This window comes from Harpia harpyja, assembly GCF_026419915.1.
Source record: "Harpia harpyja isolate bHarHar1 chromosome W unlocalized genomic scaffold, bHarHar1 primary haplotype SUPER_W_unloc_1, whole genome shotgun sequence".
Taxonomy (NCBI): Eukaryota; Metazoa; Chordata; class Aves; order Accipitriformes; family Accipitridae; genus Harpia; species Harpia harpyja.
In genome coordinates, this window is record NW_026293183.1 from 300,084 (window position 1) to 327,807 (window position 27,724).

The 27,724-nt window shown below is 57.9% G+C and overlaps 2 protein-coding genes and 1 long non-coding RNA gene across 6 annotated transcripts; 2 read left to right on the forward strand and 1 right to left on the reverse strand.

Annotated features, from left to right (window-relative positions):
* Positions 1 to 728: 728 nt before the first annotated feature.
* Positions 729 to 2,593, forward strand: EIF3K (eukaryotic translation initiation factor 3 subunit K). Its single transcript, XM_052779404.1, has 8 exons — positions 729 to 905; positions 1,211 to 1,309; positions 1,403 to 1,523; positions 1,809 to 1,883; positions 2,004 to 2,070; positions 2,122 to 2,193; positions 2,283 to 2,408; positions 2,491 to 2,593. The coding sequence occupies exons 1-8, from the start codon at positions 757 to 759 to the stop codon at positions 2,520 to 2,522; spliced, it is 741 nt and encodes a 246-aa protein (XP_052635364.1). The 5' UTR covers positions 729 to 756; the 3' UTR covers positions 2,523 to 2,593.
* A 500-nt stretch (positions 2,594 to 3,093) lies between these two features.
* Positions 3,094 to 27,134, forward strand: ACTN4 (actinin alpha 4). Of its 4 annotated transcripts, none has more exons than XM_052779400.1 (22): positions 3,094 to 3,326; positions 13,080 to 13,194; positions 13,503 to 13,622; positions 16,192 to 16,278; positions 16,391 to 16,478; positions 16,708 to 16,786; positions 16,956 to 17,037; positions 17,389 to 17,474; positions 20,252 to 20,344; positions 20,460 to 20,690; positions 21,068 to 21,215; positions 21,640 to 21,790; positions 22,495 to 22,603; positions 22,718 to 22,858; positions 23,089 to 23,271; positions 23,566 to 23,700; positions 24,065 to 24,244; positions 24,570 to 24,716; positions 25,101 to 25,181; positions 25,495 to 25,560; positions 25,903 to 26,061; positions 26,145 to 27,134. In XM_052779400.1, exons 1-22 carry the CDS (start codon positions 3,186 to 3,188, stop codon positions 26,301 to 26,303), a joined length of 2,781 nt encoding a protein of 926 aa, XP_052635360.1. In that variant the 5' UTR covers positions 3,094 to 3,185; the 3' UTR covers positions 26,304 to 27,134. The 4 variants fall into 4 exon arrangements, with proteins under 4 accessions (XP_052635360.1, XP_052635361.1, XP_052635362.1 ...); XM_052779401.1 differs by lacking the exon at positions 17,389 to 17,474 and adding an exon at positions 17,963 to 18,048; XM_052779402.1 differs by lacking the exon at positions 25,495 to 25,560.
* LOC128138098 (uncharacterized) lies at positions 7,492 to 7,943 on the reverse strand. Its single transcript, XR_008233953.1, has 2 exons — positions 7,815 to 7,943; positions 7,492 to 7,583 (listed from the first exon to the last, which is right to left on the reverse strand). It is a non-coding gene; the product is annotated as an uncharacterized LOC128138098 (long non-coding RNA).
* Positions 27,135 to 27,724: the final 590 nt, after the last annotated feature.

Genomic DNA, 27,724 nt, shown 5'->3' on the forward strand with positions numbered 1-27,724 from the left:
TTTGCATTGTTGAGGCTGGCTGGGGCAGGAGATAGGCCCTGATAAGAAGCAGAAGTCGACCCCAAGAACCAGCCAAGACCGGCCTTGTAATTTGGATAAATGCCAAGGAGCGACTGAGTCTGCGCAGGGACAGAAGGTTAAGAGTTTACCGCGAAGACGACATACAGCCTTCATCTTCACGACCCCCGACGACCACCACAAGGAGGCACTGCGCAGGCGCAGTTGGGAAGAACTTAGGGAAATGACTTCTTAGAACTAATTTTAATATGAAGAGGGGATAGGTCATGCCTATGTATAGGCGTATTGCGAAACTCCATGTATATGTAACACTTGACTGTATAAATCTGAAGCGAATTGCCAAGTCAGGCGCGCACGACTTTGGTGGGACTACCCCCCGTGCTGCCCAGCACTGAACGAACATACCTACTTTACAATCTCACTGATTGTGGAGTCTGTTTCCGCACGTCACCCCCCTCCACCCCCAGTATGGCCCAGTCCATCCCAGTATGACACCCCCCCCGCACTGACACCCCCCCCCCCAGTGTGGCCCCGTCAGACCAGGCCGACACCCCGCGCCTATACTGGGAAGAGGCGCTGTGGGCGTGGCCCGGCGCTGTTGGGCGGGGCCTGTATGTGTGGGCGGGGCCATTGGGGTATAACACGCCTCCGCCTCGCCCCACTCTCGGTTCCTCCTTTTTGCGCTTGCGTGCCGCTCCTTCACCCCCTCGCCCGCGTCGAGTCCTCCACCGTCCCGTCATGCTCGGCGATTGCCCGTGCCGAAAACGGAAGTTGCCTCGACTGCCTGAACCCGGTACCACCCTTCCGCTTCCGGCGGCACTGCCAGTCATGGCGCTCTTTGAGCAGATGCGGGCTAACGTGGGCAAACTGCTGCAGGGCATCGACCGGTATCGGCGAGGCGGGGACGGGGGGGAGCTTAGGGGGACGGGGGGCATCGACCGGGGCCGGCGGGGGTGTGTGTGTGTGGGGGGGGGGGCGTGTGGACCGGGCCCCGGGGCCGGCTCATGGGCCGGTAATGATGGAGGGACCGGAGGGAGGATGTGGAGGGGGTTGGGTGTGACCGGGAGCGCTGAGGGGACCCCGGGAACGGTGTGTTGGGGTCGGCGGGGCTCGGTACTGGGCTGAGGGTGGTCCGCGGGCCGGTAATGGGGGGCGGGTTTCCCGGTGGGGTGCGGCCGCCCCCTCCCCGCAGGTACAACCCCGAGAACCTGGCCACGCTGGAGCGCTACGTGGAGACGCAGGCCAAGGAGAACGCCTACGACCTGGAGGCCAACCTGGCTGTGCTGAAGCTGTGAGTGGGGCTAGGAGGGGGACCCGGGGAGGCCCTGGGGGGAGACATGCCATGTCATTGTCCCCCTTTTCTCAACCCCTCTTCCCCCCACAGGTACCAGTTCAACCCCACCTTCTTCCAGACCACTGTCACCGCCCAGATCCTGCTGAAGGCCCTGACCAACCTCCCGCACACCGACTTCACCCTCTGCAAGTGCGTGATTGACCAGGCCCATGTATCTGCCCTGCGGCCGGGGGATCTTGACACCCCGCCCCCCCCCCCCCCCAGCCCCCAAACTCCTCTTCCCTAGCCCCCCAAACTCCCTCCCTCCTCCAGCTCCCTCTGCTCCTCCCCACTGGTGGGGTTCACCCCACAGGACCCCTCATCATCTGCCTGTTGACCTGGAGAGGTGAATTTAGGGGCTTGGGGGGGGTGCTGATTTGGGGGAGCAGCTGTAATGGGGGGGGGGCACAGCTCCAGGTCCCTCTCCCCACATTTTCCTTGACCCCCCCAGCTGCAGCAGGAGGAAAGGCCCATCAGGCAGATCCTCTACCTGGGGGAGCTGCTGGAGACCTGCCACTTCCAATCCTTCTGGGTGAGTCTTGCTCAGGGTGGGGGGCACCCCGAATCTAGGAGGAGTCGGGGCACTCCCCAGCTCTCGTTATCTGGCCCCCCCCAGGATGTTAACGACACCCCCCCCCCCCCGCTTCTGCAGCAAGCTCTGGCTGAGAACATGGAGCTGCTGGATGGGATCACTGGCTTCGAGGACTCTGTGAGGAAATGTGAGGGGGTTTGGGGGGGGTTGGCAGCTGACATGGGGTCTCCTTCCACAGTCATCTGCCACGTGGTGGGGATCACCTACCAGCACATCGACCTGCTGGCTGAGATGTTGGGGGACCTCTCGGGTAAGGGGGTGACCGGAGGGTTTGGGAAGGGGGCTGGGGAGGTGGGATGGGGACTGGAGCCCCCCCATATCCCCCCCCCCCCCCTCCAGAGGCTCAGCTGAAGGTTTGGATGAGCAAATACAGGTGGATGGAGCCGGAGCCTGGGCGGATCTTCATCTGCAACCAGGAGGAGAGCATCAAACCCAAGAACATCGTGGAGAAGATTGACTTGGACAGTGGGTGTTGGGGAATGGGGAGACCCCCCCCCACCTTGGGGAGATACCCAACACCCCCCTCACTCTCCTCCTTCTCCCGCAGGTGTCTCCAGCATCATGGCATCCTCCCTCTGAGCCCCTCGTTTTTACCATCCTGTCCCCCCCTGTTTTAACTTTGGGCTCTACCAGTAAAGGAGAAGCCTCCAGGGAGCTATTGTCCATTTTAGGGGGGGGCTGGGGGGTGACATCCCCCCCTTTCCCTGGGGGTGCAGCTTGGTTTGGGGGAACACGGGGGGGGGCAGATTCCCCCCTCCATGGGGTGGGAGCACTGTTGCTGGGAGAGGCTGTGCCCCCCTCAGTGTGTAGCCACGCCTATTCGTCTGTGGTTACGCCCATCTATGAATATTAATGACCCCACTGTTCGCGTGGGGTGGGTCAGGTCTCCATGTGGGTACACACAGGGTTTTGGCTCATGAATATTAATGAGAGCGTCGGTCCTTAGGGGTGTGGCTGCTGAGGGCGAGTGGTGTCGGCTCATGAATATTAATAAGGTTGCCCGCCCATTCGTACGTATTCAGGCGGGGCGGGGCCTGGAGGTGCGGTGGGCGTGCCAGGAGGGCGTGGCGTGGAAGCTCGGTGGGTCCCTCCCATGGAGGGAAGGGGCGAGCGGCGCGCGCGCGCAGCGGTGGGCGTGCCGTCCCGGGCGGGGCGAGCGGCGCATGCGCAGTGGCGGCGGGGCGAGCGGCCGAGGGGAGTAGAGCCGGTCGGCGCGGCAGGAGCGGAGCGATCGCAACCGCCATGGTGGATTACCACAGCGCTGGGCAGCCCTACCCCTACAGCGGCAATGGGCCCGGCCCCAACGGCGATTATATGGCCCAGGAGGACGACTGGGACCGCGACCTCCTCCTCGATCCCGCCTGGGAGAAGCAGCAGCGCAAGGTGGGCCCGGGGGGGGCTCCTGAGGCGTAAGGGCAGGGGAAGGCTGAGGGGGCTCCTGAAGGGTCGGGGATGGGGCTGAGGGGACCCCTAAGGGGTTAGGGACTGGGGTGGGGGGGGTCTGAGGGGAATCCTGTGAGGGATTAGGGACTGGGGGGGGCTGAGGGGGCTCCTGAGGGGGTCAGGGACTGGGGGGGGGGTGGGGGGCTGAGGGGATCCCTGAAGGGTCAGGACCTGGGGGGGGCGGGCTGTGGGACTAGATGAGGGGTCGTGGAGGGGGTCTCTGAGGTGAAGCAGGTGCTAAGGGGAGCCCCTGAGGAGGGGGCGGTGGGCCTGGAAATTGGGGTGGGGGAGGCCCTGGAAGGGCCCTTCCCGGGGGGGCAGGAGCTGGGGATGGGGCGGATACTGTGGCCTGGGTGTCGCAGACCCTGTGGTAGGAAATAAGGGCGCTGGGGGGCTCTGAGAGGGGGGGAGCCATAGGGGAAAGACGGGGGGGCTGTGGAGAAGGAGGGGGTGACAGGGACAGGGGATGCTCGGGGGGAGCCACCCCAAGGGGATACCTGGGGGTGTTGGGGAGGGGTGATGGGGTCCTGGGGCCTGAGGGATGGGAGGCACTGGGGGTGTGTGGAGCTGGGCAAGGGGGAAGAGCTTTGGGGGACCCCAGGGCACTGCGCTTTGGGGGGCTGGCACAGACAGCCCAGCTCCAAGGGTCTCTCCGGGGTGGTACCACCCTGGGGCGAGGCTCCTATGCCAAGGGGGGGGCTGCAGAATAAAACCAGCCTTCCCCCGCAGCTGGTTTTGGAAAATCCTATGTCACCCTCTCCGGGGGGCAGCTTTGGCCGGAGTGTGGGCCGGGGGGGGCGGCCAGAGGAGCGAGATGCAGCCGGAGCCCGGGTGTAAAAGCATCCGGAGGGAAGGATCTGCTCCCTGGGACAGGAATGGGGAAATAAGGGAAAGGATGAAAGGGCACTGGGGGAGAGGTGGCGGGGAGGGGCAGGTCGAAAGGCACCGTGGGGAGAGGGTGACGCTCCTGGCATGCTCAGTGCCTCGCCATGGGTCTTGGTGAGAGGCTGGGGGGGTCCATCTGTGCCACACCCCAACGCTGGGACCCTCCGGTCCCTTGTGGCATTGCAAAGCCTGCTCGCCGTGGCATGGCCGGGACCCGTCCCTCCAGCAAGCATCGGGAGTTCTGACCTGCCACCACCTTCCTCCTGGTTAATAATTGGAAACAATTTGCGGGAAGGCAATGAGGTGGCCATCTGCTATTTTTGTTTAATTGTCTTAATCACAGGTTATTTAGGAGGGAGCGGGGTTTGCGGAGGGGGTTTCGGACCCAGCGGGCGGAGGAGGAGCTGGCTGAGGGGGGATGCAGCTGCCCAAAGAGCAGAGCCCCCCCCTCCCCCTTCCCTGGGGCTGGGAGGAGTGGCGTGGGTTGCCACGCCGGTGTGGACACCTGTATAAACTCAGTGAATGCTGGGTTTCTGTTGCCATAGTTACGCTGGGTTTTTAAAAAAAAAAAAAATCATAGCTAAATGGCATAATTTTTGGCAAAGGAAGTGCGTGCCAGGCCTCTTCCTCCCTGGAGCGGTGTTTTGGTTGGCCCTGACCCGCCGCTTCCCAGCAAGTCTGGGGCTGTAACATATGTTTTCTTGCTGTCGGCCTCGGTTTTTAGGAACTTTTGGGTCTGTTGGCGCTAAATGCCCAAGTTTCCCCACAGTGAGGCTGGATGCTGGGGCTGTGGGGGTCCGGAGGAGCTGGGGCTGAGCTGCTGCTGGGTTTCCCAGCCCTGCCTTGCCACAGGCTCACTTGGAGAAGGAGACACAATATTTAAAGAGGGTTTTGGCTGACGTGTGGCTCGGTAGAACCGTTGTGGAGCTGTTTAGTCTCGAGAGGAGTGAGGCTGGGAGGGTGAATCACGCCATGGCTCGCAGCCCAAGCTGCCGAGCGCGGGTGAGCTGGCATGCTGGCGGATGGATGAGGTTTGTGAGCCAGTGGTTATAAATTCCAGCTGGTTCAAAGGCAAGGCCTTGTTAGCTTTGGGTGGAGAGCTGGCTAATTAGCAGGCTGCAAACCCCCCCCCCCCTCGCCCCCCCGATTCGGCACCCGGCCCATCGGAAGCGTTTCCCGGGTCGTTCCCCAGGTCTGGCCATCCCCCTCTCCATCTTCCCCTTCTCCATCCGCAGCCAGCAGTGAGTTTGCCTCTGCAGTGGTTCTTCATCTTCTCCTCCTCCTCGGGCGAGGGGACAGGCACTGATGCGCTGCCCGGAGTGGAAAGCTGCTGGCTACTCCAGGAATTCAGGGATCCGGCTCCCCTGTACATCCCTGCTCCCCTGAAGGCGAGGATGAGGCTCAAAGTCAGCCCTGATCCTTGCAGGAGGAATAGATGGTATTGGAAATGGTTCCTCTGCGGCAGTCGGAAGGACCAGCGCACTCGTCTTCAAGTTAGTTAATTTTTTTGGAGCAGTTTTGTGTCTTTTTGATCTTGAGGGAAGCTGCCGACATGCCAAGTGTCTCGCTCGGCCAGGGCTGACTTTGGAGAGGGAAGGAGGCAGCAAGCTTCAAGCCTCAGATCCCTTAAACATCTGCTTCGCTGAAATGGAAACGACCAAGGCCTCATCCCGTCCTCGAGGGGGGGGAAGGCAGCCAGGATGGAAGGACAGGGACGTTCCTGCTTGGAGCATGCCGGTGCGGAGCTATCCCAACGGCTGCAGTTTCGCTGCTGGTATGTGTCCAGTCCCTGGGGTTTCTCCTCTGGAATCTCAGCTATGTGGCTGGAACAGCAGGGCACGATCTGCCAGTGTCCCTCCTTCCCAGCGTCCCTCCTTCCCGGCATCGGCAAACACGCCGGGGAAAAAAAAAGGGAAATTACTGCAAGTGCGCGGCCTTAAATAGACGTGCGTGCTCCTGGCTTCCTCCCGCTTCCGACGCTGGTGGTACTGGAAAAATAACTCAGGGAAAACACAATGTCCTTGAGGGCCCACAGGGTGATAATGAGCCTGTGGGGTGATAACGAACCCACGGAGCAGTAATGAGCATGGTCTGGGAGATGCTCGTCCCACAGAGTGAACACCCGCTTCTCACGGTGTCGTCTCGTGTGCTGGAGTCATTAATTGCACCCACCGCTGGCTCATCAGATTCGAGCTGCCCTGTGCTGCTTAATGACTTCAGTGTGTTAACGAGGCTGGGCTCACGGCTGGGGCTGGTGTCTTGACCATGGCAGGGATGAACGGCAAGGACCGGCGGACAGAGTTGCTCGTGGCTCAAGGGGTTTAATGCCAAGCGGTGGGGGCTTCACCTTGCCTCCCCCGAGAGCATGGACGTGATGGAGGAGTGGCTGCTTCTCCGCTGCCTGGCTGGATTCTTGGTTTCTCTCCAAAAACAAAACATCCGGCCCTGAGAGCCCTACGCCTCCTTGGAAAACATTGTCGGCATCCTCGACTCCCTCTAGCTCGTGTGCAGCGGCTTTCGGGCTCGTGCCTGGAGCGGGATTCACCTTTAAATCCTCCTTTGGAGGAAAATGCTCTCTGCATCCCTGCTTTCCTCACCCTCAGCCTGTCGCTGGTGTTTTCCTGGCATTGGAGATGGCTTTTCCGGAGCGTGGAAAAGCCCCTGCATTGCGTTCACCCCCGTTTTTTTTCCACGGGAGAGCTCGTATGTAAAAACCCCATGGCGATTCCTGGTGCAATGGTATAAAGATTCTTGTCCCGATGGCTGGGATTGGGTGCATTTTTCTCCTGCGCTTAAGCCCCTTTCAGGCTTCCTGGCTCTCTTTTTTAAAAATAATCCACCTACGTAATCCCACTGAGGCAATTTTTCAATCCCAAATTGGATCCTTGACAGCAGATTACTTACCTGGTCGTGGTGGTGGCACATTAATGCCTGTTTAATGATGCAGACCTGCTGGGCAGGAGCACCGGTTACGCAAAGAGCTGGGGAAATGCTCTGGCAGAGCTTTCCACGGTGCCCAAACACGACAGCTCTTCTGAACGAGGAGGACTGATGACTGGGGATTGGGAAAGAAGGATTTGGGGACCCCACGCTCCTCCTGGGAGCCGCTCTGGCACTGCCAGGACGAGGGGTGCCAGTTGGTGGTATAAACAAGCGGTAATTCCTCCATCTGGCTATTTGGCTTGGTAATACCTCTGCTTTTCTCTGGGGTTTTTTGGGGTTTTTGTTTTTGTTTTTTTTTTTCCTTTTTTTTTGGCATGTTTGCAGCCTGTGCTTGAGCCTCTCCTCCCACCTCAGGCAGGGTAGCAACAGCTCCTGGTTTTAGGGGAGGAAACCGGTGGATACAGCAAAGCCAGACCTGGCCGCGCTGGAGAGGACAAAGAAATTCCCTGTCATTTCCCATGATCTAATGAGCCAAACTCTTCCAGGAGCTCATGTTTAGCCCTAGAAATGCACTGCTGGAAAAACCTCCTGTAAAGCTCGTACGTGCCAAATATCTGGACGTGCCAAACTCCTAGCTGAGGTGGGCTGGAGTTGCTGCACGGCAGGCAACGCCCGGCTCAAGGAAAGGTGTGCCAGCTCTCGGCATGGAGCTCCTCATCCTCATAGGAATGCGGGTACACCTGCTGGCCCTGACTCACCTGAGCCCTTATCTCCCCTAAAAACAGAAGCACTGAAGCCGACAGCATCGCCCTGGCTTGGACCGAGCCCTGGAGCAAGAGGAATTTTGCCTCTTTACCCCCACCCAGACCCTCAAAATCTGGCTGCAGCATGCTGGACCCTGGTGAGGGTTTGCCGTGGGGGGCCATGCCTCCCCTGGCTGCTTCCTGCCACCGTCCTTCTCCAAGTTAGCTGCTTTCTCCCCAAACAGTTGAGCCGAGAGCCTAATAAGGGAAAAGAATGAGGAGAATCTCCATGGTCCAGCCTCCCCCCGGCCTGTCCGGTAGCAGCAAATTAGGTAAAAAAAAAAAAAGAACAAACAAAAACAAAAAAAAAAAAAACAAAACAAAAAACCAACAACCCATGACAAGGGAAATGACAAACAACTGGAAACGCCCGGCAAGTCAGGAGCAGACCCAGGCTGTGCTGAGCTGGTGGCTACCCATGTGTCCTGGTGTTTTGGGATGCTACGGTGGCATCACTGCCTTGAAAGGCAAAGCTTGGCAGTGGTCACCAGGCCCAGCTGGTAATGAAGCCCTACTAACGAAGGCAGGACCGAGGACGGGATATGTTGCTCCTCAGCATCCATTTTCTCCCTGTCCAGACAGAAATCCTCATTTCTCCTGATTTTTGTAATTTTTTTTCCCCTCTGCTTGAGCTCTGGAGCCGCTGCTCCTCAAAGGAAAAGCGGTTTCAGAGTCAAGCTGAGCCACTAGCAACCATGATTAGCGATCCTGCTAATTGCCAGCCAAGGCTGGGCTAATACAGATGGGTCCCTCGGCCGCCTTCCTAGTGCATTGGGAAATGCCTCCCTGTTTCTTCTCCAGACCTTTGTTTAGTCTCCGCAACATCTTAAGAGCAGGCTGATAACCCGGAGTGCAGGAACGTTTCCTGCCCTAATGAGCTTCCCATTGGTGGCCCTAATGAAGGCGAGATAGCGTGGCCGAAGTGGTGGCTCTGCCCCAGTACGTTGGGCTCTGCTGGACCCCCTGTTGCCCACCCAAGCCCTCGGTGGGCTCCCTCGGGGACTTACTGCCCCTTTCCACGCATGTGGCTGTGTTCAGGCTGGCAATGCGTGCTCCCAGGCTGGATGGTTTTTTTTGCTTAAAACCCTGGAAATGAGACCAAAAGCGCCCAGCTGCTTGCGAGGGGTCTCATTGCAACCCGCTCTGGAGGAACTGGCAGCATTATTGGGCTCATCGCTCCACGGTTGCCTTGATCAAGGTTGCTCTCACCAGGGAAAGTGCTCGTGGGTGAGAAGAAACTGTTTTAAAAATAAAAAAAAAGCTATTCCAGTAGATTTCTAAATAAAGATGCTTATTTTTTTTATTTTTTTTTAGGACAGATTATTGTTGGCGGTGACCTAATGGAAAAATACTGATAGGGTTCTGCCCATAAATTTCCCCAAGTAAACAAATGCTTAGCCCTGTGCCATGGCCTCTGAGGACAGCAGAGAGTATTTCGGTCAGGTTTTCAAGTCAGTCTAAAGTCCGTGTTGGTGTTTGCCTTAAAAGGAAGGAAGGCTGCAAAAATCCTTCAGGATTGTTTCCGTCTGAGCCGGGCAGAGCCGATGCCACCCGCTGCGCTTGTGGGTGACAGGTGAAAAATAAAAACCCCCTCCCTGGCAAGCAGCTTCCCATAGGCAGTCCCCAGCCCAGCGTCTTGCTGGCAGGGCTGGTGACCAGCACCGCCGTGGCTTTTCGAAGCCGAGTTTGGCTTGTAAGGAAGGATGCGCTCAAATGAACCCCTCTCCCTGCCAAAAGCCCCCCCAAATTCGGCAGGGGGAAGGCGAGGCGGGTTTCGCCGGGTGTGCTCCTCCCCCTGTTTTCTCAAGGTTTCCAGGTGTTGCATAAAATTGGAGGAAAACGGATCCTCCTTCCCTGAGGTGTGCTGGAGTTGGGTTTTCGGTGGGGTTGAGGGGAGGTCTCCCCCTGCCAAGGGGGGTTTGGCTCAGGCTCGGCGCCCAGGGAAGGTGCAGGGCCACCTATTCCTCCCCAACAAAGGTGGCTTTGATACAATGCCTGGAAAGCATTTCTCCAGTGCCTCCGTGGGAAGGAAATTCCAGAAGCATGTGTGGAATCTCCTTTTTTAGTAACTTTTATTTGTAACACATCGCTGCGGGAAAGCTGCTCTTTGCCCGCCAGCCAGTCCTTAAGCTGGCTTCGTTAGGCTTGGCTCATCTCATCCAGCTTGGCTTGGCTCCATCCCGAGGCTGCCTGATACAGTGAGACACGCTCACCTGAACTGCTTTTTGGGGTCAATTTGATGGGGTTTAGCTAATGGGCTCCGAGCACCTCAGTGCCGTCCTGCTTAGGGGGTAGAAGCTTCAGCTCCAGGGGTGCAGGTTGCCCCAGCTGGAAGAGGGGGACCCAGGGGGAGAGCAAGGGTTCAGCCTGGCAAACAGCCCCCGGCTCGGTGCCGTGGCTTTGCCGTGGCTGCCCGGTAGCTGTTGGAAAAGAAATTCATGGGACTTGGAAGAGATCCGTTGTCTTTTGAGGAAATGAGCTTCTGGGGAGGTTTTGGGAGCGCTCGAAGGCTTTTTATTGCTTTCTGCGACTATTTTTAACTCCTTGGCTGTTTCCATAGCGTTTTGGAAACAAGGACAAGCTTTTGGCGCTGTCGCAGAGAGGGGGGAACCTTGGCCGGGGCTGCGGACAAGCCTGGGGGCTGCGGCACGTCGGCTCGGCACGGCAGGTGGCTTCAAAAAGCACTGGGGAGGCCATGTGCCAAAAGGCAACCGTCACCACGGCCGGCTGTGACAGCTCCTTGGCCGGCGGCAGCAGCCTGATGTATCACGCAGCAGCTCGGCCCTGGTGCCGCACGGTTTACTGTTTTTACGCAGAGCAGCATCCTTGCAAAACCGGAGCTGTACAAGCGAGCGCCTCGATGGGGCTGAATCACTCCAAATGTAAAGTGGAAAAATTCCTTCAGAGGTGGAGTTTTATTCCTGTTTTTATGCTTGGGTTTTTTTGGGTTGGTTTTTTTTTTTTTAGCAGCTGCGTACGGGTGGGTTTTGCCACGCTGGGTGTGATTCAGCTCTTGACTCGCCTTTTCCACGTGCCAGGGCTTGCTTCGCAGCTGGTCTCTCCATTGAGTTTCCCCCAGCTGGCATTGCGGCACGCTCCGGCAAGCTCGCCTTGTTCAGCGACAACACCCAGGCACACCTGGCAGAGGCGTGCAACGGTGTATGATGACTGTCATTGCTGAGCAGTTGTTCAGGGATGTCTGATGGGCGCGAGGTCCTGATAAGCACCCCGGGAACACCAGCTGCAGATTTACCTCTCTTGCCCTTATACGGACATCTCCGCTCTCCTTGCTGCTGGGATGCTGAGGTAGCCACACTGCCAGCCCCAGGGCAAGTCATGGAGGCGACCTAGCACGTGTGAAATCCCAGCAGAGGAAAGGTGACTTTTTCCCAGTCACTGAGCTGCCTGGCATGCTCTCAGTGCCATGGGGCTGCTCCTCTGTGGCACAGGTGAGCTTGTCCAGGCTGTCCCAGTCTCTCTGCCAGGACATGGGCTGCAAAAACAGCTTTAACAAACAGAGCCGCTGCGTTTCCCCCCTGAAGGTGACCCCGCTTTCCTGTTTAAGGTCAATCCTAGCGTATTTGTATTTCTGACGCCACGAAGCCGGCATCCGGCTCTGATGAGAAGCGGGCACGGATCCTGCAGCGTTCAGCTGGGTGGATATGGCACCATGGCGGCCGGACGGTGTTTCTTCTCCTAAAATCCTGCCCTAAAAGCAGGTATTGGGGTGGAGCGAGCCCTGCTCCTCAAACTGCCGGCTCCGGGGGTCTCGGTGCGGGATGGGCTCAGAGTTGCCTCTGGATTTGGTTCCCAGCCTGGTCTGTGTTTAACCGAAACCCGGCTTAGCATGATCCTGACCCCCTTGCAGCCGACAGTGCTGCTCCTGAGCCTGGGGGAAACACTTCCCCCTGGTCCTGGTGGGATGAATGGCTCGTTAAAAGCTGTCACTGCAGCATTCCCTGGCCGTGAGCTCACCGCAGCCCACGAGCCGGCCTTGAACAATGCTCCCCGTTCACCAGGCGGCAAGGAGACGGCGGAGGGAGGGGTGGGACCTGGGTCCATGGATGGACCAACAGGACCATCTGAAACCGAACCGTGGCCAGTGGGTTCACAGCAGTCTTGGACTGCAGACAGAAGGAGCAGGAGCGATTGAGATTTTACAGCATAAACTTTGCCGCTTGGTTAACGGTGGTTTATTTTCCCCCCATGGAGCCAAGGTGCCGGCATCTATGAGCGCCAATCCAGAGCCTGAGCCTCCAGCTTTTTTGCAATAAAAGCTGCGATTTCAGGCCGTAATTCGGCAGCACTAATGGCCCCGGGTGGAGCAGCAGGAAATACCTGCTTTGTGCGTTATTACCTAGGGCTGGGGTCCGCAGGGGAACCCCGGCTGCAAACTGGGAGCCGGCAGCACCTTTAATGTACATGAATGCCCGGTTCCCCTTTGGGAAATAACGCCCTGCTCCTGGGGGAGACCGAGATGCATCCCAAAGCCTCGGCGCAGGAATATGCACTGTTTGCAGTTCGTTGTCTTGACCTTTGCCAGCCGCTGCCAGCAAATATTTGCTGCTGAGCACCTAAGGAGGGGGACAAAGTAGAAAAACCTCTCCCCTTGCTGGCAGAGGCGTTACTGCAAACCCCCCCCCCCCAGCTCCTGGAGTGTGGGTGGGCAGGGCTGGCTGCCTGTTTTGCAGGCAGCTGCCAGCCAGGACATCCTTCCTCCTGCTTGCTTGGCAGAGTCTGGCAGCTTTCACAGGGCGAATCCCCCCATGGGTCTCCAGTGTCCTTGCAGCGAGCAACCCGCCGGAAAGAAAGCAGAGCCGGGGATCCGCCAGTGCTGCGGGGTGGCTTTTGTTCCCAGCAGACGTCACGGTGTGCCAGCAGGGTCCCCGTTTCCCTGTTTATTCTGCAAAATAACACACAAACCCTTAGTCCTGGAGTTTGACAACAGCATGGGGGAGAGGTGGGCTTGGGGCGAGGGGTTGGAGATGGGGACAAGCGGAGCCAGGCTGGGGGGACACAGTGAGTATGGCCCCTGAAAAGGGGGAGTTGGTGCATCAGTTCACAGCGAGGTGTGGTTTCTCTGGTCCCCAGTCTGACTGTCCTTCCTGCCTTGTCCTCGCAGACATTCACAGCTTGGTGCAACTCCCACCTGCGGAAGGCTGGCACGCAGATAGAGAACATCGACGAGGATTTCCGCGATGGCCTCAAGCTCATGCTGCTTCTGGAGGTGATTTCAGGTCAGTCCCTCCCACTCCATATTTTTGCCAGGCAGGACATGTTGGTGTGACCTCCCATCCCTCCTGTCTGTCATCGTCAATGTCCCCTGTACCTGTACTATTCATAGTGTGCAGAAGAGTCCCTGCAAGGTTTATAAAGTGGCATTTGAGGATGGTGGTGGGTTTGTTGTTTTTTTTAATGTGCCAATATACCTCAAAGCAAGTCTTTTGTCCTGTGGCCTCACCTCTAAACACTCGTCCTCCTCCCATGTTCTTTCACTGTTAACCTTAAACAAAAAGCTTTAGTCCCGCTGGCTTCTCCTTTCCAGGGGAACGATTGCCAAAACCAGAGCGGGGAAAAATGAGAGTGCATAAAATCAACAACGTGAACAAAGCCCTCGATTTCATCGCCAGCAAAGGTGTCAAGCTGGTCTCTATAGGAGCTGAAGGTGAGTCTGGACCTCCAGCACGTCTCGGTGGCCCAATCCAGGCCACGGCGGGTAGCGGGAAAACTTGCCAGCCGGCACCAGCACCGGCTCCTCTGTGTCACCATGACCCGCGGTCTCTGCCCACTGCCCCGCAGCATGACACTGCGAGCTGGTGCGGGGACCCGACGCTGGCACCTGAACGATGTGCTGGCAACGCCTGCCTGTGATTTGCCTGACTTTACGGCAGCGGGCGCAGCGGGAGCTGGTATTTTGAAGGCAGTGTTACACACCCCGGGTGGCGGGTGAGTCATGGCGCTGGGCGGCATACCCGGATCATCGGCGTGGGTTTATCGCTGCGGCCACAGACCGGTCCGCAGTTGAGTCAGCTGGGAGGTGTCGCCAGTCTCGCTGCCACAGGGGAGTCTGTGCACGCTGTCCAGGAAGTGCCAGGCAAGTGCCGCTCACCGTGTTGGAGCTCAGAGGTTAAAGGTGGTGCAGGCTCCTTCTCCAAGGTCACTGCTATTTTGGGGAGGCTGTTGCGCAATGCGGTTTTGCTGGACTCATCAGAAAAGAGTGGCTCCTTCCAGCCTGCGCCCCAAGCCTGGATGAAGTGAGGCTTGCTAGGCAAAGCGTGAACTCCCCCCTCTCCTGCGGCAAGCTCCAGACAGGCTGCAGGAGCCGTCCCAAGGTGTTTTGGTTGATTTTCAGCCTGCGGGCAGGGAGGTTTGACGATCAGTTGAAGGCTCAGCTTCCTCCAGGGCCCATCGCATGGGTACCTGCTGCTGCCTTGACTAATTGCCATTGGTGATCAGGTCAAAAAAAAAAAAAACCTCTAGAAAAGTCAAATATTTGCAGCTGCGTTGTTCCAAGTCATTCTGCCTGTTGTTCCCTTTGAGTCTTGCCCAGTGTTTGTACTGGCAGGAAAAGCATTATGGTTTAAAAAACAAAATTCCTCCCATTAGATGAGGATCTCTGATTTTCCTCAGTCGCGGGGTTCTCCGGGGCCAGGCCAGCTCCTGACTCTGCCCCAGCTGTGTCAATTTGGTCCATCCCTACGAAAATCAACCTGGGCAAACGGAGCAGAAAAAAACCTTTGCTTCGGCTTTTCTCTGGTTGCACACGAAGCAGAGCGTGTCCTTTGCCTTGGGGAACGGGCTCGGCGTCGCCTTTGCACCAAACACGTGGACGTCGAAGGGTTCACATTGCAAACGCTGGCTTGATGTGGGAGAGGACGCGGTGCCGTTGTGGTCCTGCGAGCTGGGAGCCTGCTGCTAAAGAGAAGCGGGTTAAACGCTGGATTTAATTCCCTCCCTCCCTTGCTCTGAGGTCTCTGTGCTCCTCCCTGGGGCTGGGGGAGAGGATTTCCCAGTCTGCACAGCAGCCGGGACCACTTGCCTTGGGATTTACTCGCCGCTGACAAAGCCCAAGGGCTGCCCCAGAGCTTTGGGGTGGTTTTTGCAGGGGACAGGGCCCCGTTTGGCAGCGGCTCACCTTGCAGAGCCAGTTTTTTAATAGGCTGGAAGACTGCGGCTCGCTCCGAGGTTACATCTTTGAAGTCTTGTCGGCTGGCGTCGCTTGCCTGCTGGGGAAGACTGCCTGTTCCTGAAACCGGTGCGTGTTCCAACTGGTGCCACATTAAAATACAAGATGCGAGGGTGTGGTGGCGGTTACAACAGCCGTTTATCCACCAAAGTCTCCCACGCGTCAGCTGAACGGTCACTGCAGGCAACTGCTCCTTGAGTATCTTGACTTAATCCCTCAACCTCCCCCCAAAACAAGCGCTTGGGTTGCTCAAGAGATGAGAAATGTCACATCTGCTTGTTCAAGGAGATACCTTCCAGCCTCCCCAGCCAGGGGTGAGCCGGAGCTTCTCGGGAACCATGGTTTGGTTCTCCTCAGTGGTTGAATGAGCTGTCCCATCAGCTTGGGATGCGGTGGGCTGCGGCAGGTCACCGTCCGGACCCGCTGAAGATGCGACCGGCACAAGGTCTGGCAGAGACGGAGCTGGGCATTAACACCACCATTGTGAAACTGGGTTTGCAAATACTTATTTTGGAGGACGCTTGCTCCGGTTCTGGACTTATTTGGTCACGAAAGACACGGGGCGAGGATCCGACGCGTTGTGGGTGAAGAGCGAGCTGCGCATTACAGGATCGTTGCGTAGCTTCCGATGTACCAGACGAACGCACGCAGCGAAATCAAGTGTGGGGTGGGTTGGGTGGCAAGCCCAAATCTGGGCTCTGGGGTGCTGTTCCGGCAGCTCCTGCCTGTTTCTCCGTACCTGAAGGCAAAGCGGGGAGGGGAAGAAGGAGCTGCCTGCCTGCCGTTGGCATTTGCTGGCATCCCGTTCTGAAGATCTGATGAGCTCCTGGCCTGTCCTTGCGAGCTGCGAAGCAATCGGTGTCTCTCTGGATGTGCTGGAGGGGCAGTCCTAGCATTGGGCTTCCCAATGAGGTGCCGGAGAGCCACAGACCTTCCCCACTGGCTCCCTGCTCCCGCATCTCTTGGAGTTACTCTGTAGATGGGAAGGGACATTGGCTGCCTCCGGCCGCGGGGAGCTGAATGTCTGTTTTTAACCTTTGGCTTTCAGAGATCGTCGATGGCAACGCGAAGATGACGCTGGGCATGATCTGGACCATTATCCTCAGATTTGCCATTCAGGACATCTCAGTGGAAGGTAAGGGGCAGGGATACATGCACCATAGGCGGCATCGCACGCCGAATCTGCTCTCCGAATCTGCTGGCAAGGCTGCTCTGGCTGGTTCGTGAGCTGCCATGTCCCTTTGCAGAGACCTCGGCGAAGGAGGGCTTGCTACTGTGGTGTCAGAGGAAGACGGCTCCCTACAAGAACGTCAATGTGCAGAACTTCCACATCAGGTAACCCTCCTTGATGGCCGCCTTGGCTCTGAGATCTGCTCCTTATCCAGGCTGCCTTTCCCAGAGAGGTTTTCCAGGATCGGAGGAAGATGCACAATTCATCTTGGCCCTTCTACTGTAAATTAGTGAACCGAGGAGGGGTGGACAAGAGGGATGTCAGGGGACCCGTGTGTGTGAATTTAAGCCCTGTGCTGGCACAGGGATCTCACTCTCCCCTCCTCTCTTGCAGCTGGAAGGATGGTCTTGCTTTTAATGCCTTGATCCACAGACACAGACCGGAGCTCATCGAATACGACAAACTCAGAAAGGTAAAACTCAGTGGTAGTGCAGTCTCTTCTCTGCTGCTTTTCTCGACTGAAAACTGAGCTTTGAGCTGGCGGAGAAGCACAGCTGTCCGTCCATCCGTCTGTTTAACTGCCTCAGCAAGGCATCTGGGCTCCCTGCAGCCCTCTTCATTAGCTCATCTCCTCTCTCTAGGATGACCCCGTGACGAATCTGAACAACGCCTTTGAAGTGGCGGAGAAGTACCTGGACATCCCCAAGATGCTGGATGCAGAGGGTAAGCTCTCCAGGTGCTTCGAGCTGTAACATGCTGCCGAAGGGTGACGTTGTCCACGTGTCATAAACATCCGGGTCCTTGATGGAAGATCCACTCCTTCGGGCACCAAGGAAGCACGCCGGCGGCCAGCCTCGCTTGGAGCAGGGGAGGGGGGTGGTTTAACGTCAGGGGACCGTATTTAACACACTCTTCTGCCCATACAGGTATATTTATCTGGCTTTTAAGCGCTGCTTGTTTGTGGATTCCAGCCTAAAGAGGAGCTGGCTCCTAGGCACAGCGTGGAGAGCGAGCCTGGCTCGTGCCATAGGTGGCGAATGTCCCCCTCTCAGTCTAACCCTTGTTCACTTGCAGACATTGTCAACACAGCTCGCCCCGATGAGAAAGCCATCATGACCTATGTGTCGAGCTTCTACCATGCCTTTTCTGGGGCTCAGAAGGTACCGGAGGCGGCTGTGTCCATCTTGCTGTAACATTTCCAACTGCAGCATCCTACACTCATGTGACTTCTCTTTCAGATGGCCATTTTGTCTCTTGTTGACTTGGGAACCAGACCTCAGCTCGTTCACATGGGTTTAAAAAGCCACTCGGCTTCCCCAAATCTGTCTGTAATGCGATGCTAGCACAGCTGGGCCAAGGGGCTGGCAGAGCACCAGCCTGGCACTAACCTGGGGCAGAAAGGAGCTTCCTGAAGCTGCCTGATGAGTCTTGGGAGCTCAGATACATCTCAAAATGAAGCCTCAGCACTTTGCAAGAGGCTGAGCTATTAAGCAGGGGAAGCACAGTGGCAAAAATAACCCCGTCAGCCAGCTCTGGTTTGGATCCCAGGTCCCAGCAAGCGCTTGTTCCCCTCTGCCGCATGCCTGAGGGAGGTTGAGGATTGCTGTGCCGCTTCTTCACCCTCTCTCCTCCCTTTCTCTCTGCGCAGATATTGTAGGCACTCTCAGGCCCGATGAGAAGGCCATCATGACATATGTTTCCTGCTTCTACCACGCTTTCTCGGGTGCTCAGAAGGTGAGCTTTGCCAGGTGGAGCTGCATGCTTGGGTCAAGCCGCTACTAACATCGGACCTTCGGTCTCCTGAGGGTTGTTGCACTGCTGCACGGCTTCTGGAAACATAAAAATGGGGCTGGCTTTAGCTCCGCTTCACTCAGGAAAAGGGCAAAGCATAAGCTCCTGTCTGGGAGGAGAGCTGGGCCGGCTCCTGCACTGGAGAAGTCTTTCCAGGCTTAGTGTAGCTGGGCTTTTGTCACCGTACGGGGCAGGAGGTAACCTGGGTAAACCGAGAAAAGCCCGAGTCCTGGTTTGCACTGCGACCCGGGTTTCTGATGCATCTCTTCAGCACAATCCGGGCTTGCAAGAGCTCGAGACAATGTCTTAAATCAGCTTTACCCAAGGGCTTGGGGAGGGGGGGCTGGTGTTCCCTCCAGCCCAGTCTGAGACCTTCGTTAGGGAGACTCGTTAGACCAGTGCTCGGAGCCAGGCATGAAATCCATCATCCTGTCAGGGTGCTGCCTGTCACCGTGGGGTGCCTGGGGAGGACTCCTGACCTACCTCCCCACTCAGCACCATTGCTCAGCTGCCGTTTCCTTTCCTTCCTTCCTAAACACCTCATGTTAGACCCAAAGGGGGGTGGCTCGCAGCGTGGTGGGTGCGTTTTGAGACATTGCTGTTTTGGGTGGATCAGCAATTACTGTTTTGTGCTAATTGGAGGGATTCGAGAAGTGAGTGAGCCTTTCAGACGTCTGGTGGCTGAGAAAGCTGTTGGCGTGCGAAGAGCTGGGGCTGAGCCTCAGCTTGTGTGGGAGCAATCCAGGTCTTGACCCGCACAGCTGAATTGTGGTCAGAGCCCCCCGAGCGTGGCCGGCACCGAGCTCTCGAGGACGGCTGCCCCACAGCATAGGCTGTCGCTGCTGCCCACAGCTTTGGGAAGCTGCTGCCCCCAAAGGGGGTAAACCCAAAAGGCAGAGACCCTGTCTCTGCATGGCTCCACTGCCAACAGCTGCTCTGCAGGCGCTGGCATCGCAGGTTTTACACCGGCCGGAGGTCCTGCACAGCTGTGGGATGGTTAATGAAGGTTGGGGTTAACTTACTGGCTGCATGAACCCCCCTGCAGCAGCAGCCTGCATCTGGAGGGCTGCAAATCCCAACCTGGCTGGTGGTTTTTATTCTTGCTGGTCCGCTCCTGGCCGGCATGCCCTCCTCATCAGCTGGCCTCGATTAGCTGCGGGAACATGTGCTGTTTTCTTCTGCGCCGTGCTGGGAGGTGGCAGCGCCTGGCTTCAGTGGGGAGCATGGCTAATGTGGTTAAGCCGCACCCAGGGCAGCAGGAGGAGCAGCCCGGCACTGTATCCCATCTCCCTCCTGCCTTTTCCTTGGGTTTCAGACTTCTGATGCCTAGCTTTTCTCTTTTTATTTATTTATTTTTACTTTTCCCCTGTGGCGACTCGTTTTTCCTCTTCCCCATCCTTCTGTAGACCCTCTCCACTATTTCTGTTGATGTCTGGCTTTCAACTCCTCTTCTTGGACTCTTTCTGTGCTGCCTACCAAGGTACTCGATCCCCCAGGCTTATCTTTTCTGCCTCCTCCTCACCCTCCCACCCAGTGTAGAGAGGATCTGCCTTCATGGAAGAGCAGAAGACCGAAGGATGGTGCTTAGAGATGGGTAACAAAAAAAAAAAAAAGAAAAAAGAGGAGCAGCCTGGGTGTGATGGGCTTTTCTCCCGCTCTGTGGAAAGCAGTGCCAGACCCCGGCAGGGCAGTGCACCTCCGGATAGAGAGCAGGGAAGGAAAAACACTGGGTCAGCGTGGGTCTCGCTCGTGACAGTGGCACGCTCGGTGTGGCCACGGGCTTTGAGGCTCCGGCACTCGAAACTCAAGTTTGCCTTGTCCATGAAGCCGTTGGTAAGGTTTGACCTGCGATGCTTGTGTGGAGGTAGCGATGCTGGAGCTGCACTGGAAGTTGCCCGTGATGGTCTTGGGGAGCTCTGCTTTCCACAGCCTCGAAGCCAGGCTGCGTCTCCCCTGCACGGTGCTCAGAGATCCTCTGCACCCAGCCGGGCTGCCGGAGGGGGATGCTCTGCAGCTCCCAAATCCCCCAGGCCAATCGGAGTGCTGCTCTGGCAGAACGGGTCTGGTTGGGATGGGTATGTGCGGGTTGGGGCACCGCAGCCTTCCGCAGCTCTGAATCCCTCCTCGTGCTGCTCTTCCCCTCCAGGCCGAGACTGCGGCAAACCGCATTTGCAAAGTGCTGGCTGTCAACCAGGAGAACGAGCACCTGATGGAAGATTACGAGAAACTCGCTTCTGACGTAAGCCACCCGGCCGCCCCATCACCGGCGGGGTTGGGGGGACCCGTGCCCCCTAAAACTGGCCTCCCTCTGCTGTTCTCCACCCCTGCCCATCAAATCCCATTCCCCCCCACAGCTGCTGGAGTGGATCAAGCGTACCATCCCTTGGCTGGAGGACCGCAGCCCGCAGAAGACCATACAGGAGATGCAGCAGAAGCTGGAAGACTTCCGTGACTACCGGCGCATCCACAAGCCCCCCAAAGTGCAGGAGAAATGCCAGCTGGAGATCAACTTCAACACCCTGCAGACGAAGCTCCGGCTGAGCAACAGGCCTGCTTTCATGCCCTCCGAGGGGAAGATGGTCTTGGTGAGCAGCTCCTGGAGCATCCTGCGCTGGTGGGGGGAGTAGAGCTGGGAGACCCAGGGGTGATGAGGTGGGAGGGGGGGTCCACCCATTCTGAATGCTGCGGTTGAGAGCGTGGAAGCTGGAGCTGCTCTCCTGTGCTCCCAGAGGGGTTTTGGGGATGGATTCCTCTTCAGCTTCTCCCAAAACCCGCGCTGATGTAAGACGGGGCTCCCAAAGTGGTCAGAACAGCTTCGGAGGGGCACGCGCCTCTGCTGCCATCAGCGTGGGGAGGAGGGGACCCTGCTGCTGGCAGTGGTGACGATGAGGAGGTGGGGGAAGAACGGTCATACCCACCCCGACAGACCCCTGAGCCTGAGGCCCCTCTGCCTTGTCCCCAGGACATCAATAACGGCTGGCAGCACTTGGAGCAAGCCGAGAAGGGCTACGAGGAATGGCTGCTGAACGAGATCAGGCGGCTGGAGCGGCTCGACCACCTGGCCGAGAAGTTCAGGCAGAAGGCGTCCATCCACGAGGCCTGGACCGAAGGTAGCAGGTTGGGGGGGCACTTTTCGGTGGTGGGGGGATGGGGAGGTTTTGCGTCCATCGCAGGTGGGTCACCCTGAGAGCGACAAAGCCCTTGGAAAGCGCCTCGACCCTTTTAAAATCCACAAGCCACCCCACTCCTCCGGGAGCAGGAGGGACCATCCATGCTGTGGACCACAGCAGCGGGGCCAACGTGGTGGCAAGCTGCTGGTGTGAGCGACCAGAGTCCCTGTCCCCTGCCCCTGCTCTAAGAGCAGCATGTCTCAGAGATGCTCTTTGTTATTTCGGGGTTTCTGGATACATATCAGCTTGGGCAGGGGGGGAAAGCTGTTTGGGGTCTGCCTCGGTGCCTCTCCCAGCGCATTCGGAGGGGGACAAAGTGTCAGCCCCACCGGGGAGGTGACAGCCCTCGCTCCTCTGTCCTTAGGCAAGGAGGCCATGCTGAAGCAGAAGGACTACGAAACTGCCACCCTGTCGGACATCAAAGCCCTCATCAGGAAGCATGAAGCCTTCGAGAGTGACCTGGCGGCACACCAGGACCGCGTGGAGCAGATTGCAGCAATCGCGCAGGAACTCAAGTATGTCTCCACACCCTCAGGGACCCTGGGACGCCCTGAGCTTTGGCCCTTTTTTCCCCTGCTCTCTGCAAAACCTTTCGTACCGGGGGTCTTGCAGCAAAACCCGGACTGTGGCTCACCTCCGAGCGCCGCGCCGGCGGCTGCCTCCTCTTCACAGTGCCCCTATTGTTCTGCCTGTCCCTTCCCCCTCCTGTTTTCTCTGCTGCTAGAATACGGTTATTGTAAAGCAGCCCGGCTCTTTTTTTTTTTCCTTTTCCCCAGTCAGATAAACTTGCACACAATTAGTACACTGAAAGCCAAAGGCAGGGCCAAGCCATGAATGGAGCCCTTATTCCAGCGGCCCAAGTCACCGACAACCGGGAAACGGGGACACGCGGCTGGGGAGCATGGAAAATGCCACAGCAAGGAGCGAGGCAGAGGCCAAGGAGCCGCAGTGGCTCAGGCAGGAGCCGGTCTTGTGCACACTGGGCTTTTAACGAGCCCTGGCGTCGCCAGAGCTCACCCTGCTCACCGCCTCAGCGGGGGCTCCGAAAGCCGCTGGAAGGGCCGCTCGTAGCCGAGCATGTCCCTGTGTCAGGATGTGGCCGGCCATGATGTGGGGGGGCTTAGCCCATCCCGAAGCGGCTCTCGTGGTCCCTTCCAGCCCCAAACTCTGCGCCCCCCCCCATCTCCTCACCCTGCTGCATTTCTTCCCCCTGCTAAAGTGAGCTGGATTACTACGACTCTCCCAGCGTGAACGCTCGGTGCCAGAAGATCTGCGACCAGTGGGATGTTCTGGGCTCCTTGACCCACAGCAGGAGAGAGGCTCTCGAGGTAAGCACAACCCGTCTCCTTGCTGGCTCCCTGCCCCAGATGGGGACAGAGGGGACAAGGCCACCATGGTGGGAGGGGTTTCCTCCGCTCCTAACTCCTCCTGGCCATGTGCAGAAAACGGAGAAGCAGCTGGAAACGATCGACGAGCTGCACCTGGAGTATGCGAAGAGGGCAGCCCCCTTCAACAACTGGATGGAGAGTGCCATGGAAGACCTTCAGGACATGTTCATCGTCCACACCATCGAGGAGATCGAGGTAGGAGGCCGTGGGAGGAGAGGTGCGAAGGCTCTGTAGCCTTCAGCTTTCTGCAGAAACATTTGCCTCCTGTTTTGAGATGGCTGCTTGGCCATTTCTCGTGCGAGCTCTGGGGTCTGCAAGATCCAGGGAGCTTCTCTTGGGGGGAAGGATGAGCTAGTATAAAATCACTCTCACAGCGGCTCCCCAAACCTGGCCCCAGGCTCTAACCCGGATCCCATCTCCCACAGGGACTCATCGCTGCTCACGACCAGTTCAAGTCCACCCTGCCCGACGCCGACAAGGAGCGCGAGGCCATCCTGGGCATCCAGAGGGAAGCACAGCGGATCGCGGACTTCAACAGCATCAAGCTCTCTGGGAACAACCCCTACACCTCTGTCACCCTGCAGATCATCAACTCCAAGTGGGAACGGGTAAGTGCCTCCTCCAGCATCAGCACCACGTGTAGCCGAAGCGCCAGCAAGGCCGTCTGTTGGTATGCCAGCAAATAATAATGAAGGCTGTGAGGCTGTAGCTCCTGCTCCCTCTGCAGCCGGATGCTCCACAAGCTCCTTCCCCTTGTGCCTGGAGTACCGTGGGTTTTCATGGCTGTGCCTTTCTGTAGCTGCCTTTCTGAAATACCTCGATCCCCACAGCCCTGGCAAAGGTTTGTCCCCGCTGCCACGTGCGCCCACGGCTCTTCCAGCACCGTCCCCTTCTCCTCGCAGGTCCAGCAGCTGGTGCCGAAGAGGGACCATGCCTTGCTCGACGAGCAGAGCAAGCAGCAATCCAACGAGCATTTACGTCGGCAGTTCGCCAGCCAGGCCAACATCGTGGGGCCCTGGATCCAGACCAAGATGGAGGTGAGGGCTTGGCCGGCACTGGAGGGGTGGCTGGCAGCAGTTATGCCAGCGGCTGGTGGGCTCCGCTGGAGCCAGAGTGCCATCTGCCGTCCAGATGTCTGGGGAAGGCAGAGCTGCAGCCCTGGAACCTCCCTTGGGAGCAAGAGCTGCCCGGTGTCTGCGTTGCCCCAGCTCCAAAAAAGGACGGAAAGTTATGAATCCGTTGATAAGATCAGCCCGGTGCACCCCGAGGCTCGTGCTTAGGCTTGCTAGCAGCTGTCAGCCCCCCATGTCAGGCATGGATGGATGGGTTGGTTCGGAGCTTGTGGCATTGCTCCTGGCATGCCCGATCCTGACCCGGCCCCGCTGGGGTTGTTTTCCCCAGGAGATCGGGCGTATCTCCATCGAGATGAATGGCACGCTGGAGGACCAGCTTAACCACCTCAAGCAATATGAGCAGAGCATCGTGGACTACAAACCCAACATCGACCTGCTGGAGCAGCAGCACCAGCTCATTCAGGAGGCGCTGATCTTCGACAACAAGCACACCAACTACACCATGGAGGTGGGTGACCTTCGCCCACCCAGACTTGAGGATGGTGAAGGGAGAGCTTTGAGCCTTCCTTGTAGAGCTGAGCCAGGCTTCAGCTCTCTCCCTGCGGTCCGCCCAGAGCATTCAGTGACACCCAAAGGTGCTCTCTCCCTTCTAGTTGGAGCCTTGCAAAGCCTGGGCTTGAGTCAGGGTGCTGGGGTGGCACCAGTAGCTGCTTCCCATCCAGTGACTCCTGCTTCCCTGACCGCAAGAGTCACCATCAAATGGTGGCATGCCTCAACTCGACAAGCTGGGTTGTCCCTTCCCCAAGACCCTCACCTCTCCTCTCGCCCTCCAGCACATCCGCGTGGGCTGGGAGCAGCTCCTCACCACCATCGCCCGCACCATCAACGAGGTGGAGAACCAAATCCTCACCCGTGACGCCAAAGGCATCAGCCAGGAGCAGATGCAGGAGTTCAGGGCTTCCTTCAACCACTTCGACAAGGTACCGGGGCACCTCGAGTGCGCCGGGGCGGTGCTGTCAAAACCTGCCTTTGCGTCTCAGCTGTCTGCTTCCCCTCGGGGTGGGGGGTGCAGAGGGAGCTGATGCGCTGGCCCTCGTCATGTCCCCCCCCCCACAAAGCTGCTGCTGCTCTTTCGGAGGAGCAAGACCCATGGGATTATTTTCTCCCCCGGTGCTGGGATGCAGCCCCGGGATGTGGTGGGGGTGGCAGAGCCCTGCTTTCAGCCTCCTCTATGCAGCAAAGCCAGTGTGCCTTCCACTAACGGCGTGTCTTTCCCCTGTCCCGCCCCCCCCCCGGTGCATGTCTCCGGCCCCCCGTTCCCCCCCTCGCCGGCCGGCATGGCTTCCCCCCATGCTGCGGTGCAGGACCACGGCGGTGCCCTGGGACCAGAAGAGTTCAAAGCCTGCCTCATCAGCTTGGGATACGACGTGGAGAATGACCGACAGGTACCCAGCCTCACCGCCCCGTGGCTGCAGACGCCATTAACTTCTCTCCTTTCTCTCTTCCTCCCCATCCCATGGTCTTCCTCCCCTTCCACGCTCCTCCGCCTGCATCCGTGCTGGATTTCCCCCTGCGACCTCCCTCCCCTGTTGACTGCTGAAACGCCTCCTTTAACTGAATCTCTGCCTCTCTCCTCCCTTCCTCCCTGCCCTCCTGGGTTTTCCTTCCTCTTCCTCTCTGTCTCTGCACGCACTCTCCATCTCTGCCCTCTGCGGCCGTCTCTCTCTCCTCTTCCTCCTCTTCACCCTCTTGGAGTAGAAGTGCACAGGAAGCATGGACACCGATGACTTCCGAGCTCTCCTTATCTCCACGGGATACAGCCTGGTACGCTATCTGCTATTTCCCCCCCTTTTTTTCCCCACTTTTTTCCCTTTCTGATCTTCTTTTCATTGCCTGTGAACCTCCGGGGCTGGCGCTCACTGCAGGATGGGTGAGAGAGGGCTGGGGGCAGGAGGGGACGGTGCCGAAAGCCAGGAACGACACCAGACGCTTTGTTTGTGCTGTGGCGATCCCTGATGCCTCGGGAGATTCCCTTCCTGTGCGGCTGTAGATGGCAGAGGGGTCTCACGGTGGGCTCGAGCCAGGTCCGGCGGCCATCTCCGAACACCAGAGCGCCCTGCAAAGGTCCGGTGTGCCCTCCTCTCACCACGGTCCCCCTCCCACTAGGGTGATGCCGAATTCAACCGGATAATGAGTGTCGTCGATCCCAACAACAGCGGGATCGTCACCTTCCAAGCTTTCATCGACTTCATGTCCCGGGAGACCACTGACACGGACACGGCTGACCAAGTCATTGCCTCCTTCAAAGTCCTGGCCGGGGACAAGGTGAGGCACGGTGGGGCAGCTGGCGACGGGGATTGTGCCCGCGGTCTGTGGATGCTCATCTCTTTCCCCCCCCCCCACCCCAGAACTACATCACGGCCGAGGAGCTGCTGCGAGAGCTGCCCCCTGACCAGGCAGAGTACTGCATCGCCCGCATGGCCCCTTACCAGGGCCCCGACGCTGTCCCCGGAGCCCTGGACTACAAGTCCTTCTCCACGGCACTCTACGGCGAGAGCGACCTCTGAGCCCGGCCGCCACGGCGGCGGTGGCACTGGTGGCACCAAGCGCTGGCACTTCCTGGCAGGAGCCAAGCCCCTGTTTGTTTTTTTCCGTGCTCTGCATCCACACACACACCGACACCAGCTGTTCCCTCCGTCTGCGGGGTCTCCCCAGGGAGGGGATCACAGAAAAAGCCACGGCCACCCCACCATCCGGTTATTGTGTATTATACTGACCACATACCTATGCAATGATTTATTTTGGGTTTTTTTTTTTTTCACTTTGCTCTGCAGAGAGGGTGGGCTGCAAGCTGGCAGGGAAGGGGGGGTTCTCACCTTTTAGTCACTTTGGGTTTCTTGGCAGGGGAGCAGGGAGCCTTGGCAGCTCTGGCTCAGATGGTTTTTTTTTTTTAATATAAACCCCTTCTATTTTTTCAACTGATGGAACAGGACAGCCGCCGGCATGTTCAAAGGGAGCCCCCTCCTCCTGCCCTGCCTCTGCCCTCTTTAATTTATGCCTTTCCATAGCAGAAAATCTGAACAGGGTCTTTGCAGAACTGGCATTGGCCCCTCTGCTCCAGCTTGGGGGGGGAGTCTCACCCCAGCGCAGCCCCCTCCCCAGCACGTCCCTCCAACCTTGGAGCAGGTTTTTCTGAGGACCAAAAACCTAAAAAAAAAAAAAAAAAAGCAAAAAAGAAAAAAAAAAAAAGCCTGATCTTTTAAAATTTAAATGAAAGCCAGAAGGTTCCTATTTACTTTATTAACTTACGGATTTATTATATAAATATATATTCACCTAGCAGCATATATTACTGGTTTTCTTTGTCATGTAATTAAAATATTGCTGATAACTGTTAACGATGGAGACTGTACCCTTCCTCACTGCTGTCATCCCTCCTGTCCTGGGCCGGGGGAGCACAGGGCCCCCCCCCCCCCCCATGGCTGGGACCCCCCTGGGGCCGCCACCGGCTTCACCCACCTCTGCTCCAGTCTGTTTGGAGGATCCTGGGGCACAGGACAATAAAAGGTGTCAGATTTTTAAGGGCAATGAGATGCATCTTTCTCCTTCTGGGTGGCTCTGCCAGGGGGGAGTATGAGGCAGGGGCTGTCTGGCCCTAAAATCCCAGGAATTTGGCTCAAAAGCCCTTAGGAAGCAGAACCCTCCTGGGAAGGTTTCTGTCCTGGTTTTTTTTGCAGATTATGGCTGAAATGGAGCAAAAAGCCCTGGCCAGCAGGTCTGGAGGGGTGGGAGCTGCTGCCATGTCCTGGCTCTGCCCCATAACTGCTAGGAGTCCTGGCCCCACAGCCAGCTGCCCTCGGAGCAGGTGCTGGGGCAGCTCATGGTCACCATCATCCCGTGTCCCCCCTGCAAGGAGCGGCTGTCATGGGGATGGGACTGTGGGGCTGGGATGGGGACAGCGCCCTAGGGGTGGGGGTCAGGACCATGG

What these genes read in the sequence shown, in the direction of transcription:
- EIF3K (XM_052779404.1), top strand. Translation starts at nt 757, where the DNA reads ATGCTCGGCGATTGCCCGTGCCGAAAACGGAAGTTGCCTCGACTGCCT. An exon ending in CGAGGACTCTGTGAGGAAAT is followed by an intron (nt 2,071 to 2,121) that starts GTGAGGGGGTTT and finishes CTCCTTCCACAG; the next exon opens with TCATCTGCCACGTGGTGGGG. An exon ending in GATGTTGGGGGACCTCTCGG is followed by an intron (nt 2,194 to 2,282) that starts GTAAGGGGGTGA and finishes CCCCCCCTCCAG; the next exon opens with AGGCTCAGCTGAAGGTTTGG.
- ACTN4 (XM_052779400.1), top strand. Translation starts at nt 3,186, where the DNA reads ATGGTGGATTACCACAGCGCTGGGCAGCCCTACCCCTACAGCGGCAAT. An exon ending in TCAACTCCAAGTGGGAACGG is followed by an intron (nt 23,272 to 23,565) that starts GTAAGTGCCTCC and finishes TTCTCCTCGCAG; the next exon opens with GTCCAGCAGCTGGTGCCGAA. An exon ending in AAGTCCTGGCCGGGGACAAG is followed by an intron (nt 26,062 to 26,144) that starts GTGAGGCACGGT and finishes CCCCCACCCCAG; the next exon opens with AACTACATCACGGCCGAGGA.